General features: G+C 36.9%; 1 protein-coding gene across 2 annotated transcripts in view; it reads right to left on the reverse strand.

The window, feature by feature from the left end:
- RYR2 (ryanodine receptor 2) overlaps positions 1-15,690 on the reverse strand; it is a gene marked incomplete at both ends in the record, with an annotated part of 724,637 nt that overhangs the window by 178,079 nt on the left and 530,868 nt on the right. For both annotated transcript variants that reach the window (XM_079725493.1, XM_079725494.1), the window contains 7 exons: positions 1,700-1,837; positions 2,616-2,705; positions 5,628-5,706; positions 7,917-8,080; positions 9,955-10,095; positions 12,172-12,262; positions 13,588-13,808. In XM_079725493.1, the coding sequence (XP_079581619.1) occupies positions 1,700-1,837; positions 2,616-2,705; positions 5,628-5,706; positions 7,917-8,080; positions 9,955-10,095; positions 12,172-12,262; positions 13,588-13,808 (924 nt within the window). The remainder of the gene's footprint in view (positions 1-1,699; positions 1,838-2,615; positions 2,706-5,627; positions 5,707-7,916; positions 8,081-9,954; positions 10,096-12,171; positions 12,263-13,587; positions 13,809-15,690) is intronic.

Raw genomic sequence — 15,690 nt, forward strand, 5'->3', positions numbered from 1 at the left:
ACTGTTTTTTTTTTTTTTCAGAGATGCTCACAAAAGTATGAAATCTGTAAGTTATTTTAGTCTTCAGGTGAGCGTGGTTAAAACTGTGGTATGAACCTTTGCTTCTCTCCCTTTTCTGGTATTTTTGAAAAATTCGAGAGATAAGACAGGCAGAGGCATACTCAGCAGTCTGCCCTACTTGCTCTGACAGCAGTGGCAGGAAAAGGTATGGCAAAGACAGCAACAAGAGAACGGAGTACCCCTCCTTTCTGTTGCAGCCCTTCCCTTGCCCTCTCTGGGCTGTGCTCCAGCATGTTATATAGGCCCAGGTTTTCTGGCTAATAGACAGGTCTTTTTTTTTTGTCTGCCTCCTACCATTTCTACCCTTTATTGCTGGCCCACAGAATCGGCACCGTTATTGTTTCAAAGGGCATGTTCTCATTCAACATATACGATTTTAGATTAGAGCACATAATTTTTCCTATGTAGGGCAGTGGGAGAATCTATTTTATTTTTCCTGGCAGAGCTTAAAGTCACTTCCATTATGTAATAATTTTCTTATTTCCTATACAACTTACAGGAAAAAAAAAACATCATTCCATTCTCTGCACTCTGAGCATTTTGTACATAGCCTAAATCTTATTGTTGTGGTAGGTTTAACTAGACTGTCTCTAACACCAAATTGTGAGTCTCTAGGAGTAGAATTGGATCTTATTATCTTTGTATTCCTATCACCTAGTCCTCAGTTTGTGCTCAATATTTGTTCAAACAGATTAAAACAAAACGTGATTTAGTTAGAACTGTGTGTATACATGATAACAAGGTAAAATATGCTTTTACAGCTTCTATCTCCAGGATACTTAAGAGAATATGATGTAAAATATGCCCAAATCAGAACTTAATCTATTTAACAGTACTATATTTCAAATATGAAGCATGTGAAGCACACATTTTGAGTACCTTCATTTTCTTTTTTTCAAAAATGTCATCTATATAAATGGCAATAATAAACACAACAGTTTGGTTAAACCAAAGGCAGTGGCCCAAGCAGTCTGGAAAGGGACGATGACAGGTTTAGCTCCCAGGAGAAATGAAAGGGCCAGGTGGTATTTGGTCCCCACCTTGAACCCTAGGTTCTCAAGGTCAAGGCTGTCCTTATTCTGCCATCTTGAACACAGAAGCCCCACAGCCACGCCTTGTTAAGTTGACTGAACTTCCTTGATCTGATGCACTAGCGGTGTGTTCTTCGATTCCTGCGCTGCCTGTCTGGTTCATATCTTCCCTTCACAAGTGGACAGATGCTCAAGCCCACTTGTATGGAGCATCCATGGGGGTTTTAGATCTGGATCACTACTATCTGACCACCCCTCTAGCTCCTAAGAACCAACCTTCAGTTCTTACTGGTAAGGAGACAAAAGCTCCGTAGACAACCTTTTTGCGGATAAAGGAACGTATTTTACATCCTTCATTAGCATAACTTTAAGACTTTATCATCGAGTATTCCTTTATATACTGTCAGAAGTACAACCTGATATATAAACTCCAGTACTTTAACCAAGACCTAAGCTCACTTAAAAGGAACAGAGTTTTCCCGCTTCTAAACTTTATGTTAGTCTTTAGAATTTTCAAGTTAGTTGTTTTGGGAAACACAATAATTAAATGAAATATTCAAATTATTTTAAAATAACATAAACAGTGGATTCATGACTGTGATTCTTACCTGGCTTGTCTGGGAAATACGACGAGTCCGGCTATAAAGGGCCATGCTGTCTCCCTCCCGTGTCCTTTCAATTCTCCACCCCCAGGCCAGCATAGTTTTTAAAGATTCTTTGATTGGCCAGCGATAAATTTCTTTTTCCTAGAAAAAAATCAGAAAAGGGTGGGGTATTATGAACCTAAACAAAAATTTAAAATATTTAATGCTTTGTTCTGAAATACTCTGTCTTCACCTAAAATCTTTTTGATTAGCATTGTTTATTTAAAAATAAAAAAGGAAAGTAAAAATTCTGAAGAGCAGAGTGTGAGCTGAGACCTCGTTTGACTAATGCTGCTAAGAGGGATCCTATCTTATTATATAGTATGAGGTTAATTTCCTTTAGTTTCCCAGATTCTGATACTTCAGACAGAAACTAGAAAGGAGAAACACAATTAGGAAGAAGTGCCAGATTATATGACATGTGCTTGAAGCCGTTTCTCTGCTTCTCTTGAAGCAGAGAAGTAACTTCCTCTGTAAGCACCAAGCTAGAAAATCCTTTTCACTTTATTTTTCAAGGTACTGCTTTCCCCTCAAGGAAGTAAAATATGTGAAAACATAAATAATAAGCATATTACAATATATTACTTCATTATCCCTTATCAAAAAACTCTTAAGAATGAAAAGAATGTTTTCTAAAGTTCTTAAAAATATAGGAGAGGAATAAAAATAAAAAAGAAACAGAAAAATATTAAGTAGAGAAGAGAATAACCAATTAAATACTGACAGAAAATGGTACTACAGAGAAAAAAACAATAGATAAAAAATGGGACCTTTGAGAAAAGGTAAAAATAGTATATATAAAATAGACGTGTTAATAAGAAGAAAAAAAAATTCCCTCCCCAAATTAAAACCATATAAACTTAAAAAATAAACACGTCACCTTTTCAGATAATAGTTTATATGGCTTCATTAATGGTTGAACTTTAGACGAGTCTGAATATATTTCTCCATAAATCCATCCATTTGCCAACTAAAAAAAAAATCAAAATTGTTTTACATGCTTTAATTTTAGAGTGTAGGTGTGCATGTGTTTAAGTGTGTACTTGATAAAATAAATCTAAAATGAACCAAGATAAGGATTAAGGTTTGAACTTTATCCAGCATAATTCAATATAAAGATTTTCATCGTAGTCAATATTATTTTGAGTAACCACTCGAAACAAATCTTTTTATCCAGAGATTAAAAGCATCCAGTCTTCCTTAGACAGGTCTGTGATTATGTCAATAGCCCTCCCCTAGGAGGAGGCTGAAGGCTGCACGACCCCTATGATATTCATTTTGGCCCATCTTGGGACCCAACCTGTGTGATGAATAAGCGTGAAAACACTCATTTTAAACAGGAAAACTGGAGCAGCTGGCTTATTTGGAAGCCTCCTTGAATAATGCTACTTGTTTTGCCCACTCCTTTGTCCAATGACCTCTCAACACATTTGTTCCACGTGATTTTGCCCATATAATTTGGTGCATTTCACTGTTTCCCTATATCATTTCATGTATGTCTATGGGATCCGGGTAACTAGTAACTAGGCTGAAATAGCTCAGGACTGCCTTCCTGTAAATCTCCTCTCCATCACCACCCCACCGGCTCAGTCTTTATAGAGGACAGACACTTCACTCTTACTGACTTACCTAGTAAATTGATTAAGTTACTGAACAAAGAAAGAGCCATACGCTTAACAAAACAAAAAGGGGGTTTCTTGGAAGGAGGGACTGGTTGGCCGAGGCAAAGACTGAAACTTAATATCAAGTTTAATAGGGTGGGGCTTCCCTGGTGGCAAAGTGGTAAAGAACCCACCTGCCAATGCAGGGGACACAGGTTCGAGCCCTGGTCCGGGAAGATCCCACATGCCACAGAGCAACAAAGCCCATGCGCAGGGCTTCCCTGGTGGCGCAGTGGTTGAGAGTCCGCCTGCCGATGCAGGGGACACGGGTTCGTGCCCTGGTCTGGGAGGATCCCACATGCCGCGGAGCGGCTGGGCCCGTGAGCCATGGCCGCTGAGCCTGCGTGTCTGGAGCCTGTGCTCCGCAACGGGAGGGGCCACAACAGTGAGAGGCCCGCGTACCGAAAAAACAAACAAAGCCCATGTGCCACAACTACTGAAGCCTGCGCGTCTAGAACCTGTGCTCCGCAACAAGAGAAGCCACTGCAATGAGAAGCCCGCGTGCAGCAACGAAGACCCAACGCAGCCAAAAATAAATAAATAAAAATAAATAAATTTTAAAAAAAGAAAAAAAGTTTAATAGGGTGATACTGAGTTGCCACATAACATAAGCAACCCTTGGAACCTTCGCTCTTTGATTTTCACTTTGCCAAGTCAGTACATGCTTATTTTAGAATCCTGCTTCATCTCAACTTAATTTCTCTGACAACCCTATTTTAACCATCTTCTCTCAGTTTAACTAGGCTTAACTTAAATGTGACCACATTTTTCCTCCAGAAAAATCTCATAATATATATGTAGGACTTATATCACGGACTGCGACTGCTTTAGTTATCTCATTCAAGTTATCTTTTCTTTTTTTTTTTTTTTTTTTTTTTTTGCTTTATCACAAATTTAATCAGTTATATGTATACATATGTTCCCATATCCCCTCCCTTTTGCGTCTCCCTCCCACCCTCCCTATCCCACCCCTCCAGGCGGTCACAAAGCACCGAGCTGATCTCCCTGTGCTATGCGGCTGCTTCCCACTAGCTATCTACCTTACATTTGGTAGTGTATATATGTCCATGCCGCTCTTTCACTTTGTCACAGCTTACCCTTCCCCCTCCCCATATCCTCAAGTCCATTCTCTAGTAGGTCTGTGTCTTTATTCCTGTCTTACCCCTATGTTCTTCATGACCTTTTTTTTTCTTAAATTCCATATATATGTGTCAGCATACAGTATTTGTCTTTCTCTTTCTGACTTACTTCACTCTGTATGACAGACTCTAGGTCCATCCACCTCATTACAAATAGTTCAATTTCATTTCTTTTTATGGCTGAGTAATATTCCATTGTATGTATGTGCCACATCTTCTTTACCCATTCATCCAATGATGGACACTTAGGTTGTTTCCATCTCCGGGCTATTATAAATAGGGCTGCTATGAACATTTTGGTACATGTCTCTTTTTGAATTAAGTTATCTTTTCTTGACAATGCAAATAAAACATTCCATCTTGCCTCATAAGTGAACTGCAGATCTACTTAGAGATAAGAAATACAACAGAAGAGCAGAAGGTATAAATAATCACTAAATTCTGGTTAATAATTTTCAAGATTTTATCTAATATAAAATTATACATAAAGCTAAAGTTCCCTTAAAAGATGTCTGGACCTAGAGCCACTATTTCTTACTGAAGACCCTAATGATAGTTTAAAAAAAATTTTTTTTGAAGTATAGTTGTGTTAATTTCTGCTGTACAGCAGAGTGATTCAGTTATGCAGTGATTCAGTTATACCTATATATATATATATATATATTCTTTTTCAGATTCTTTTCCATTATGGTTTATCACAGGATATTGAATATAGTTCCCTGTGCTATACAATAAGAACTTGTTGTTTATCCATACTACATATAATATTTTGCATATTATTACTACTTTTTACTCTCACAAAAATGTATGTTTAGAAACTATATTTGATTTAATTAATAGATTCTTTTGAATTTTTAACACTGTGCTTTTTATGAACACAAATATTCTTATGTGCATTATATGTACATCAGTGGTAGAACTAAGTATTTTATTAGACTAAATATTATGTCAGCAAATCATAATTAAATGTTCTTTCCTAATCTAAAGCTCTCACTTGAAAGTAGAAAATTGTCATAGTCAGAAATATCTGAGCCATGATCATTCATTAGGTACGTTCAGTACTGAATTAGAATGTGATATTCTGACTTTTACCTTGTCCATTGACCACTTGTCATGGGAATGTTCTGCATATTTGTTAATGAAGTATTCCAACTTCTCAGGAATTGTAATACTATGAGAAAAATAAAGAAAAAAGGCTTGATTTTCACAGCACTTACAGGGAATCATATTAATAATTTACTCACAGCTTATGACTGCTTATACCCCATTCGATGCATAACTGTTAAAAAATTGGTTTAACAAGGTACTACTTTTCCATATGGTAGAAACAATATAAGAAAAGTCAAGCAGATATGGTTCTATCCACTCATCTTATAATGAGTCACACTTTATGTCTTAATGTTAAGTTATATATAATAAAAATTATACATAGTATAAATAAAAATAATTAAAATGTATTCAAAGAAGAGGACAACAGATAACACCAATTTTTTCTTTAAACCTGAATGAAGATATAGTTAAATTCAACAAGCTTAAAGACATACTTTTCTCTCACATACGGTCTTTGAAGTTATTCCTCCTTTTGACTTAAGTCTCTTAGGCAACAACTATAAATGGATAAAAGACTGCTGAAATCTGACCTGTTCCATTTTTAAATGTACTAAAATTAATTTTAAGTTAATTGCATACAACTAGTGATATGTTAATAATTTTAAATGTTAATGGTCTATATATAAATTCTAGATGGTACTAATATGAACTATAGGGAAAAGTAATTAACCAATTCATGCTTTATGATTTTGATAACATTTCTTCTTGATTTCCTTCATGCTTAAATAAATATTTAATCCCTCGAACAGACATGGAGTCCATGCAACTGAAGACCAAGTCTGATGGTAAATGTAAGACTTGGGACTATCAAATATATCTATGAATGGAAAAAGTAACTTACTAATGCAATTAACTTTGAGAATAGAATTATAAGTAAAACCTAGTATAATAAGATGGTTTACTGTTCTTTTCTAGTAATGTTATCAGTTAGTAATTGAACTTTATGACATTCACATACTTAAAAAATAATATGTAAAAAAATCACAAAGATGTAGAAATTATTGCTATCACTATGCAAACCTAGTCTGTTAAGAGGTCCCCAAAGGGGCTAGCTGAGGTTAATTAATATACATGCCTCACACTTATTCATTAATTGGATTTAATTAATCAACATCAAAGCCATAACATTGTTCTAATGTTATTTTAAAATCCTAGATTACATTGTATGTTAACAAACCACAAACTTACCCAAGTAGGAATGTGAACATGTGATATTTTGGTTTACTTACTTTAGAAGAGATACAAAGGATCAATCACATAAGCCAAATACTGGGGGGGTAGAGTCTTTTCTCACAGGACTGTTATCAAATACCAAACATGCAAATTTAAGGCATTATCAAACTAATGGCATACCATCTGGCTTGAAATTTGGATCTGGTTATGGAAGCTAAACCAGCTGAGGGGCCACCCAGAGACCTGAAAGTTGAACTCCCAAGCAAATTCAGATGCTGTGGATGGTAACTACCAAGTGACTACCTTGCTAATACTGATCTTGCTGAGTCACCACGGAATGGGTAAGATAATGTGGCATGAAGAGCAGCCTCCTTGAAAATGGAAAACAATGGTCCTACTTAAAGACAGTAACAACAACAAAAATGCTGAGACTCCAAACACCTGACATACCCAAACATCCTATCTGTAGAGCAATTTATGCAAGTAGGTACATGGAAGAGCTTTCATAATGATAAGTAATATATTATCTGTGGTTAAGGTTGTCACACCGCATTCGCAATCCATGCTAAATTTTCCAGAAATATTCTCATTTGATATTCCCTTCACTCTCACGCTGTGCTTTATGGGGCTGAACATAAGCTGCTAACCCTAGGCCTGGCTGAGATGTAGTGATGATGAAGTGATGCCCCGTAGCTCACAGAGCTTTGTACTGCATGCTGGGAGCACCCTGAATCAAAGACTCTGCATAGAAGTTGGCTTCAATTATTAATAAACATTTAGGGTAGAATTTCAACTAAAAAATATAACTGATATACTTTCTTGATTCTCATTATTATAGGTATTGCCATGTGGTTACGTACAGAGAATCCTGATGATATTAAGAGTATATCTCTTAGAAGGTACATCTTATCTATTTCTGATATTTGTATAACCATTATTATTACTATTATCATTTCATCAAGTAGAGGGACCCCTAGTAAAAGGATACCAATTCAAAGGGGGCATGGATGAGAGAAAGTTCACTTTAGTACCTTATTCAATTTCAGACTTCACACATCATTTACAATAAAAATCTGCTGCAATAGAAAGAGTCCATACTTTGAGGTATCAACAGGTTGTGGGTTAAAGTTCCCTTCAGAATCCATTGATGACTGTTTTTCCATCATACTGACATAATTTGACTCCATGTAGTCTGGAGGCAAAGCTCCCGCAACTGCACTCAGGCAAGGCAGTGCCAGTTTGAAAAGTTCTTGTTCATATTTCTGGGAAGAGATGGAGGACCAGAAAGTAAATACTCCATTACTATTGAGCGAAAGCTGTCAACATGATCACTGCGGCTGACACGATGCTGTAAGAGAAAATCTGAATTACCTTGGGCTGGCTCAACTCCCCAAAGGATTCTTTCTCTAGAAAATGGAAACTATAGCCTGACATCCCATAAGATGAGATGACTGAAGCTTTGTACTGCAGTTGCAGCATAAAAGGAATAAAATCTTTGCTTCTCTAAACGTTTATTCTCCAATATGGGAAATGAAGTGAACCTGAATATTCTACATGTATAATGTGTCTTTACAACATAAACATAATTTCAGTCAATGAGGACTATTGCTGCACCACATTATAAAGACTAGACATGGGGCTTCCCTGGTGGCGCAGTGGTTGAGAGTCCGCCTGCCGATGCAGGGGAGATGGGTTCGTGCCCCGGTCTGGGAAGATCCCACATGCCGCGGAGCGGCTGGGCCCGTGAGCCATGGCCGCTGGGCCTGTGTGTCCGGAGCCTGTGCTCCGCACCGGGAGAGGCCACAACAGTGAGAAGCCCACATACCGCAAAAAAAAAAAAAAAAAAAAAAAAAAAAAAAAAAAAAAAAAAAAAAAAAAAAAAGACTAGACATGAAAAATACCCAAAGTATAACATTCCAGAGAGTAAGGAATTTTAACTGGTCTGTATTGCATTACAAAGGTATGAAAAATAAAATTCTGAACTGAGAAAGAAATTCTATAGGAGATATGTATAATCAAAATTTCTGGGGAGAGGTATTTGTATATTAATTACATAATTAGTTAAATTTGTATTTGTAGATTTTTTAAAAATCAAAAAAATAATTCCTTTATTTATTATTAAAAAATTTAATTGAAGTGTAGTTGATTTATAATGTTGTATTAATCTCTGCTGTACAGCAAAGTGACTCAGTTATACACATCTAGACATTCTTTTTTTAAAAAATATTCTTTTCCATTTTGCTTTATCCCAGGAGATTACAGTTCCCTGGGCTATACAGTAGGACATTGTTGTTTATCCATTTTAAAAGTTATCTCACTTTAAATGTTCAATTTTAAATTAAAGCTGTAAATTCTTCTCAAAATACCTTCTACATATTATTTCAAAAATGCTCCAGGTTTACCCAAGGCAATTCAGCAAGAAAAAGCACTGAGTTGTAGCTACCAAATGTAATCACAGATAAACCTCCCTTATTATGCAGTAAACTCTTGGTTATACTATTCCAGTCATGTGATGATGTCTCTTTGGGAATTCAAACTGATTTTGATTAATAATTTAAGCATAAGCATACGAAGCATGTTGTTCTGATTTTCTCTGAAATAATACACTCCAGTCTTCTGAAAGTATATGAACTATTCATTATAAATATGGCAACTATAAGGGAATGTCATATACATAAAGCACTGAGTACTTAAATCTCCATAGCAGCAAAGTGGGAAAAGTCAGTAAGGCCACTGGAATATTATAATTTTATGATATTTAATATTTTATATTTTTATATTTGACAGGATTTCTTCAGGCTTTATAAGATTGGGGAGGTGACTGACTAGGGAGGGTTTGAGTCCAAAGAAGTCCAAATGTACCAGAAACTGATCAACCCATGTGCATAATTTCCTAAAATGCTTAGCCATTTTAAAGTCAGAAAATGTTATGATCACAAGAAACATGTTACCATAATGATTATGAAAAGTTAATATAAATTGCATCCTCAACATTTGTTATAAATGAAGAGAAAAAATAAAACTATGTCAAGTCTTGATGAGCAAAGACAGCATTCCACTATTCCACTAGGAATACTATCTTACCAAATCCTATGGCTTTTCAGTTGTTTTATCATACAAATAAAACCACAATTACCTTTTGAGACAGGGCATCAAAAATGCCCCAGAACAACTTTCTTGATAAATGAAGTTCTTCTTCTGAGGCAGCTCCAAAGTTTCCCCACCCTCCAAGCAGGCAGTAGTATTTCCAGCATCTTTCATAATGATTTGTCAGCAGCTAGGTGGGAAAACAATTCTAAGAGCACTGAGCTAAAGACACATGGTATATATTTTCCATTTCCTCCCAAATGGCATTTTAATGCCATGTAATAAGGCCAACTGATAACTGATATGGAAATGCTCAATCCCATATGAATTCTTCTGGAGAATACTATGATCTTATATAGGATGTCTCCTTAAATTTAACACTGAGCACAGGATGAAGACCAAATGACCAATTTCACAAAGTATCTTGAACAGAATTCTTTAGGAGGTTGTTTGGTTATCTGTGTACCCGAGTTCTACTTTAGTTGCTATCATTTACTTACTATTTTATGACTTGTTATCCCCTGGAATCCATGCATGTAACAGAGGGATTGATGTCACACTGACCCAGAGGATACAGCACCTAAAATGTGCATTCTCAAGGGACAATACCTCTGAATATTTGTGCTTCCTCTCTACCTACCCTGAGTCATTACACTTCACGATTTGCTTCAGAATGCACATCTCTAAGTAAACTCCCCAAACTGCCCTACTTCCGTAATTTCTTTATCTGTAGCTCTTTGGTGGTTTTGGATGTAATTTATTTTCTTACTGAGGGTCTATGTTGTTTCTTAAGTTTTTAACCTACAAATATTTTGTGAGACTAAACTAGAAGTTCAAAGACATGGATGGAATTTTTCAATTATTCGGTAGCTCTCTGGATCATTTATTCTGGATATATAAACCAAAAAATATTCACAACTATTTGCCAAATTAATAAAATTATTATTAATAATAATTAAAATAAAAATATTTTTTGAATAAACTGTAAATATTTGGACCCTCTTTCCTATAGCTAAGGAGGAAAATAAATTGAGCATTACTCTTATTAAAGCTAACTAGGTCTCTTACTGTATAAATATTTCTTCTCGTTTGGTCTCCCTCACAGTTACGAATCACACACACACACACACACACACACACACACACACACACACACACACAATTTAGGAATCTCAAATGATGAAATATTGAGATCTAATTTGCTTAGAGTAACAGGCAAATATCTATAATGCAAAAGAGTTTTATCACATAAAGTGATACTGTATCTTTTTTCAGGTATTTTCCAGCTCATTTGTATCAAGAAAATTTTGCATGAAAAGCAAATGATAAAAACTGTAAAAAACAACCCAGGATTTTCAGCAAGGATATAACTTACTTTACATAATTCATCAATTTCTGTAGATTTATTAAACCCAAATCACTTTTTGTAGAGAAAGATTGCTTTTGTTAAGTATCTAGGTGTGTTTAGTGTAAGAGCAGCTGAAAAAAATAGCAGCTTATTTTTATCTTAAACCTCTTTTCACAGCACAATTACTGGGTGGCCATGAGGAAGAAATGATGTTTACTTACCAGGTGGCAGAGCACAGTGGTCACCTACAAAAAGTCCACTACAGGACAATGACCTCCATGCACAGACCATGCCACTAGATCACACATTGGTACGCACCTAATACCTTAAAATTGTGAGCCAGGATTGGTATATTACATGACAGGAAAATATTCCCAAGTCGGTAAGACAGAATGAGACTTGATCATTCACAAACAGAATAATAAAGCTGGGAAGCAAAAATGTCAGGGACTTTACTCTGTGACAAACTGTAACTGCATATACATAAAGATTATATTTGATCCTTATGAAATGATATTTGGAAACTGTCATTTGATTACCAACTTAGAAAATGTTGTTTCTAAAACCTATTCTTTATGCCTTGACGTGGCTAATACTTTAGGCCAGGCCTATTACCATGTTTTCCAGCCTAAGAATATCTTGGCTCATCTTTTTCTTGTGGCCCATTTTCTTTCCATTGATTTCTATTTCCATTGATTTACAGTAAACCAATCTTAGGATTTCTCTGGTCTTTTATTACTTGTTTATTTTAGGTTGAGGTACACCTATCTATAACTTACATGCCCATTTCAATAACTGGAAGAAATTTTTCAGCATCAAAGATCAAACATGATGTATCTGAGATATATATATATTGTAACAGGAAACAAAGCCAGAGGACCCAGTAATCAAATAACTACAAACACTTCCTGTACTTACCTTAAGAGGCATCTTTGCATGTTCATTTAATAATGGGACATCAAATACTAATCTTCTGAGTAAGTGCTGCATCATAGAAGGTCTCAATTGGCTGGTGGAACAAAGCTAATTTTAATAATGAACATTTAATAATGTCTAAACTAAGCAGAATAATTCACTAGACTAGATTATACATGCCAAAAAACTGTACCTACACCTCTCTTCAGATGATGTTAATTTTAGGCGTTCCTAATCCAAAGATTAACCAATAGTTACATACTTTTGTAAAAAGCTACATTTCCAACTCATCTCTAGCTCCCTGATCTGAAGACCAACCCTTATTTGCTACAGGAGATGTTCCTCTTCTGCTCTTTCCCTTGCTACCACTCACAACTGCAGACCCCACTGTTGCTACTAATTTAGTAAATGCTTCTTCCCTCACTCCAGTGAGTGGGAAGGGTCTTCAATGACTAGATCAGAAGCAGAAAGAGGATAGAGTGTAGGAACAAGAGGAAGAGAAAAAGACTGAGACCGAAATTTTGCCAGAGGAGAAAGGGGAAGAAAACCAACACACAGTGACCATTTACTGTGTCGGCAATCCTGAGTGCTTCATCTCATTTAATATTCAGAAAAAGCCAGTGAGACAGATATTTTGATTCCATTTCACAGAATTTTGGGGTCAGGGAACTAAAATTAGATTATGAACTAATCTCCTTTTTTTTTTTCTTTTTTTTAACCTCCCTCAGTCCCATCTGGCTCCTATACCCATACACTCGTTCCACTATGAGTGAAAACCTTTCCTTTACCAATGTACTGGGCAGGCTACAAGCTTTCACCTCCAAGAGCTCCTATCCGTCAGAAAAAAAACATTACCCTAGCTAGAGGCCTGAGAAATTGTCACTTCGACTGTCAGAACCTCAAAAGGAGAAGATATGCTTCTGGTTTTCAGAGTAAGACCTTCAAACACTTCTATCTATAGGAAGCGGCTTTCCAGGCTGGAGGAAATAGTCTGTCTTCATCACTGTCACAATAGGTCATACTTTAAAATTATACTACATATATTTTTTATCTTTAATAAGTCTCTGTTTTCTCTTCTCTTCTGGAAGAGGAGTTAAAACCATCACACAGTGAAAAGGGGAGAATCTATTAATATTACACTAACGTGGCCAGAGACACCTCACACGCCAACATCCAGAATAGCATCACTGGTCCAACACTGTATCCAATGGCTAGATACCGAGAGTCTTGGAGGAACACTCCTGAACTTGATCAGGAGCAAGGGCACTCTGGTGAGACTCATACCCTAGCATATAAAATGAATTAATTGTATGGTCCAGAAATTGTTGACAACATTCAAAACAATTTGTCAAGGGCCAGAGACTAAATTCTCTTTCTTAAAGAAGAAGAAACTTGGTATAGACTTCATTGCCCACTTACCCACAAATAGAGAGTAAACACACTTCTATGGAATCTCGTTGAGCTTTGGTAAGTGAGCAGCCTTTAGAAAGTCTGTACACGGTGTGAAGTAATGAGTCAATGAGGGAAGCATGGTGCTCAGTGCCAGCAAAAAGAGGAGCACATCTTGTTAACAAAGGCAACACGGCCGTGCAAAGGTACCGATTGAGGGCCAGGGCCATGTCTGTAGCGCTCAAAGCAGCCTAGAAAGGAATTGGAGAGGAGACAGTCATTTGTGTTGGGCAGGAGACAACTTTCAAAGGGATCCACAAGTTAACGTGTATTGTCATTACCTAGAAAACGACAAAAGTACATAATACGGAAACGGATTCTTCTGTTATAGATTTACCTGTGGTTCATATGCTTTTTTATCACAAAAACCAATCAATTTTCAATTGCTCATAAATAGATAAAAATGAATGAAGTAATATCTATCTCTTCAAAAAGCCCCAGAGGTTCACGTTCTAAAATAAAATATTGGGGGCTTCCCTGGTGGCGCAGTGGTTAAGAATATGCCTGCCAATGCAGGGGAAAACGGGTTCGAGCCCTGGTCCGGGAAGATCCCACATTCTGCAGAGCAACTAAGCCTGTGTACCACAACTAGTGAAGCCCCTGAGCCTGTAGCCCATGCTCTGCAACAAGAGAAGACACCACAATGAGAAGCCCGTGCACCACAACGAAGAGTCGCCCCCGCTAGCCACAACTAGAGAAAGCCCGCGCACAGCAACTAAGACCCAACGCAGCCAAAAATTAATTAATTAATTAATTAGGGCTTCCCTGGTGGCGCAGTGGTTGAGAGTCCACCTGCCGATGCAGGGCACGCGGGTTTGTGCCCCGGTCTGGGAAGATCCCACATGCCGCGGAGCGGCTGGGCCCGTGAGCCATGGCCGCTGAGCGTGCGCGTCCGGAGCATGTGCTCCGCAACGGGAGAGGCCACAACAGTGAGAGGCCCGCGTACCACAAAAAAAATAAATATATAATAAACAAACAAACAAATAAATAAATAAATTACTTTTTAAAAATTTAATAAAATAAAATATCAAGGGTAGGGTGGATGAAAGATAAAGACACTAATGATATCAAAGAATGTGAGTGCTTCCCTTTACTAGGAAAGGTAAGAGAAAGGAGTTTATTCTCACAGTAGATCTCAAATATATAAATTCTTTCTGAATTCTATGTATGAGTATTAATTATATTTCTGTTCATGTCCACCAGCATCAATAACCAAAGGCTGATTGTCCTACCATGTTATCAACTATACTACTTAGGTTCAGAATTTCACATGAACACAACCAAAAAAGAACAAAAAAATTCAGTTTCATTTTTGTGATTCTCCTCTCACAACTTTCACTATTGACAACTCAAGATCTGATTTCCTCTGATATCAAAAAGACTCATTTAATTGAGAATAAAAAGAGGTATTATTATAGCTACTAGAATAACACTTAGAGTTTCAGCTTATTTTACAATGTTTCAAATAGTAGAACACTTATACTGATAATGGCAGATTCTCAATACTGGCCACTGGATTCACAGGACTCAAATCTGGATTCACAGATTTGAGCCTATATGTACGTTAATAAATGAAGGCACCAGGATGATACTGTAATTGGCATGACTCAGCAATGTCCACTAAACCTTCTCAATACTTTAACTGCTTTTGTTGAGATGCATAATTATTTATGTTGACTTCGAAGTGAACAGGAGCCACTGTGACCTCCCAAATTAGGGTTATATAAACTTTCTACTGTCTTCCATTGCACCTGATCGGAATTCTTACCTTACTCTTCAGGTTGTCCATTTTCTCCACTATTCAGTGAATTCCTTGAGGATATAGTCTATTTTGTTTTCTGTTTACCCTATGCTTGTCTAAAAATATAATAGGCACTCAATAACCATTTGGTGACAATGAATGAATGAATATATCTATGAAAGAATATCATATGGCAGAGATTGAAGAGTTAGAAGTCGCAGAAGTAGGGGGGCGGGCGGCGCTGGAAGCTGAGGCTCGGGCTTCGGTCAGAGTGCAGGGAGAGGACTGGGGCTGGCGGCGAGAACTCAGCCTGAAGGGGGCTAATGTGCCAC

This window comes from Hyperoodon ampullatus (assembly GCF_949752795.1).
Source record: "Hyperoodon ampullatus genome assembly, chromosome: 1".
In the NCBI taxonomy this organism is placed as follows: Eukaryota; Metazoa; Chordata; class Mammalia; order Artiodactyla; family Ziphiidae; genus Hyperoodon; species Hyperoodon ampullatus.